This window comes from Cervus canadensis, chromosome 17 (genome assembly GCF_019320065.1).
Source record: "Cervus canadensis isolate Bull #8, Minnesota chromosome 17, ASM1932006v1, whole genome shotgun sequence".
NCBI lineage: Eukaryota > Metazoa > Chordata > Mammalia > Artiodactyla > Cervidae > Cervus > Cervus canadensis.
This window is the reverse complement of record NC_057402.1, coordinates 10,259,526-10,263,171: the sequence shown is the minus strand read 5'-3', so window position 1 is coordinate 10,263,171 and position 3,646 is coordinate 10,259,526. Positions and strand designations below refer to the sequence as shown.

The 3,646-nt window shown below is 61.2% G+C and overlaps 1 protein-coding gene across 1 annotated transcript; it reads right to left on the bottom strand.

The window, feature by feature from the left end:
• Nucleotides 1-557: 557 nt before the first annotated feature.
• On the bottom strand, nt 558-2,657 carry GSC (goosecoid homeobox). The gene is made up of 3 exons (XM_043434420.1): nt 2,064-2,657; nt 1,318-1,577; nt 558-987 (listed from the first exon to the last, which is right to left on the bottom strand). The coding sequence occupies exons 1-3, from the start codon at nt 2,419-2,421 to the stop codon at nt 832-834; spliced, it is 774 nt and encodes a 257-aa protein (XP_043290355.1). The 5' UTR covers nt 2,422-2,657; the 3' UTR covers nt 558-831.
• Nucleotides 2,658-3,646: the final 989 nt, after the last annotated feature.

The following is a 3,646-nucleotide window of genomic DNA, read 5'->3' as shown; positions in this document are numbered from 1 at the left end:
CTCTGGGGAGCAGAGCTCCCAGCCTCCCGGCCGGGTTGTGAGGCAGAAACATTTAACAGGGAGGAAGGGGGCCGTGAGAGCGACCAGGAAAGATCCAGGAAAGTTTCTCGGGAGAGAGTGTGCCTAATTTCACGCCGACCCGCCGCCTTACTTCCGGGGATTTCTGGGGAGCTCCAGAGGATCCTTCTTCTTATCGGCTACCCTATCTATCGGCAGGCAGCAACGAGAGAGAAGGTCCTGACTATCCCCGAGGGCGAGGAGAACAGGACCCCAGGCTGCTTCCTCTCCGGGATAACACTTCCCCCAGGCAGCCGGCAATGCTCCTCTCCACCCTGCCCGGAAACCTCAGCACGAAGTGTAAACCAGGACACCCGGTCCTGCGACCATCGGACCCAGACTTTCTGTTTCTCTCTCTTTTGTCTTTTTCCCTTTTTTGGGAGGCAGATCAGAGCTGTCCAATCTTCCTTTGGAACCTACCGACTAACTAGATATTTTTGTGTGGGGGGGGCCTCGGATGGTGCTGGCGGTGGGGTAGGAAATACAGAATGCGGCCCGTCTACATCGCCGTCACTTTATTGTACTGTCACCGTTAATTTAACTATAAATACTACGGTGGGGAGCGACTCGCCGGCGGCCTTGAACTTCGGGGCTGCAAGCCCCGGCGCGGCCCGACCCCAGGCGCCCACCCTTCGGACGGTACACTATTTACAGTTCCTCTTCCTCGACCCCCACCCCCCTCCTCCCGCAAGGCAGCGCGTGTGCAAGAAAGTAGCATCGTCTGGTGTGCAAGTCCTTCGACTTTAGGCAAGGGCCACGGCCGGCCCGCGGCCGTCAGCTGTCCGAGTCCAAATCGCTTTTACCTTCCTCTTCCCTCTTCTCCGGCGACGCCTTCGACGACGTCTTGTTCCACTTCTCGGCGTTTTCCGACTCCTCCGAAGAGGACCGCTTCTGCCGCCTCCATTTGGCGCGGCGGTTTTTAAACCAGACCTGTTGCGCCAAGGAGAACAAAACATCGGTGAGCATCAAAGGCGCGCTCCCCCGCCAGGCCCGAGCACCCCCAACCCCCCCCCCCCCAGGCTCGCCGAGGGAAGCGGAGGGACCCCGCGCGCACGCCAGCAGAAGGGGGCCCGTTCCCGCTTCCGTATTTTCATTTGACTTCCTGGGCCTAAAGCGCCCTCCCGCAGCCTGCGGGCCGCCCCGGGGATGTTTCCAAAGAGCGGGGAGACCCAGGGAGAGCCGAGCATACCCGGCTGGAGGAGGGTGGGGGGGAGCTGATTTCGTGGGAGAGGGCGCGCCCCGGCGGGGTCCCGAGCCTACCTCCACCTTCTCCTCGCGGAGGTGCACCTTCCGGGCCAGCTGCTCGCGGGTGCCCACGTCTGGGTACTTGGTCTCCTGGAAGAGGTTCTCCAGCGCTTCGAGCTGCTCGTCGGTGAAGATGGTGCGGTGCCGCCGCTTCCGCCGGCAGTGCAGCTGGTTGAGGAGCTGCAGCTCGGTGCGCGACAGGGTGCCCACGTTCATGTAGGGCATCATCTGATGCGGCACGGGGGACACCAGCACGGAGCCGGGCCCCTCGTAGCCTGCGACAGAGGGAGGCGTCCGGGGTCAGCCGCCTTCCTTGCCGCCGCCGCGCGCACAAACACTCCTGCCCCGCCGGCGACCCACTCGGATTTAAAAGCGTCTGCCAGCGGGTGCGGGGAACCAGGGGGTGTGCGGAAAGCAGGGTGCAAGGAACGCGGCGCGGTGGTGGGGGGGGGGGGGTTGGGTGCGTACAGTGCTACCGCGTCCACTCGCACACTCCCAACGCGGGTTAGGGGAATCCTAAAAGCCCAGCCTCCCCCACGCACGCACGGTTACAGTTGCTGCTAACTCTAGCCTAAAGTGTGCAGCAAGTGTGCAAGCCCCTGCGCCCGATCCGCCCAAAGACGGGGCCTGGGGGCAGGTTTGCAAGAGGAGAAAAGTCGGTGGCAAGTGAAAGAAGCAAACGCCGCCGCCCACCCGCGTCCCCGGGCGCCGAGGAGCGCGGCGGGCCGGCGAAGCCGAGGCCGGCGCGAGCGCGACCCTACCTGGGGGCGTCGGGACGCAGGAGCACTGCTGGGCGCCCAGCGGCGGCACGGCCCCGCAGCAGGCCGGGCCCACGGGGGCCGCCTGCACGTGCAGCTGCCCGTAGAAGTAGTTGCTGTAGCCCAGGCGCGAGCCGCCGACCGCGGCCGGGAGGCCTGCGCCGCCGGGGGCCACGGGGCGCGGGTAGAAGGCGCCATAGTCCGAGGAGGCGCCGCCACCGGCGCCGCCGTAGAGCGAGTCCCCGTGCAGGGCCGGGAAGACGACGGGAGCCGCGGCGCTGGGCGCCACGGGCGGCACCGAGTCCTTGCAGCGCGGCCGGGCGGCCAGGATGTTGTCGATGCTGAACATGCTGGCGGGCATCCCCGAGCCCCGTGCCGGGACCGGGGGGCGGCTGGGACTCGCCGAGGAAAAAAGCCTCCAAGTGCGGTGGGGGGGTCGGGGGGGTCCCCGCTCCTCCGGCGGAGGACCAAACCGAAAGAGAGCGCCGGCGAGCGCGCAGCCCCGCGCCCCTCCCCGCCCCCTGCGTCCGTCGCCCTCCTCCCGCCCGCCCGCCCCTCGCTGCAGCGTTCGCCGAACTCGACCCGCGGGTAGGACGGAGCTTAGACCAGCTGAACCTCTTGTTGGTTTTATACTGAGTCGACGTCATCCTGGATTTAGTTCCTGGTAATATGCAGATGACAAACAGAACCAGATTTGGCCCTTTCTGTTCCTTTGGGTGGGTGGGGGTGGGGTGGGGGGGGCTTGAAGAGAGGGGGAGGGGAAGAGGTGCCAAGGAAAGGGGGCTACGGGGACCTGAAAAGAGATTGTGGATTGCGAATTAATGAAATTAACCTAATCTTTTCCATTCAGCCGTCCCGCCGCGGGCCGGCGGAGCTGGGCGGGCGTCCTAATTGCCCCGGTTAATCTCATTAATTCCGCCGTGGGGCCGCAGTTAACAACTCCGTCCGCCGACCTTTCCGCTCCCCACCTTTTCCCCTCAGTTTGGGGGTCCTCTTATTGGGTGCGATTTCCTCTGCATGAAACTCAAATTCATTGTGGCTAGTTTTACTTTGAGGCTACTTTTTCCTTTTCCTTTCGGAATTGGTTTTGTTTTAGAAAATGTGAGGCTGTGGCCTCAATCCAGCAAGATTGAAATTCCTCTCTTGCCTTCGGCCCCCGTGCACTGACCGCCTTACTTCACCTCTGGTTTTTATCTTGACGTTCTCTCCCGAATGGAACTGGTTAAGCCCTCCCCTCCAAAAAAAAAAAAAAAAAAAGAAAGCCCTCGTTTTTGCAGGAGCCAAAATTTGTAACGACAAAACGACGAAAGAAGTGCACCGTGATTCTTAATTACATATATATGTATGTATATATATGTGTGTGTGTGTGTATATATATATATATATATATGCTTTTTTTTTCTTTGTAGTCACTTTAGGTCTGAAAGCTAGCATAGCATAGTAGTCCTTAGGCCCTTACACAGCGGAGACCCAAATTCATCCACTAGTTTAAAATTCGCCACCCAGAACAGCAATCAGAAGCGATGCTTCCAACTGCTTCCTGCGTGGGTGTCAGTAGGTTTTGTGGTTTTGTGTGTGCGCTTTTT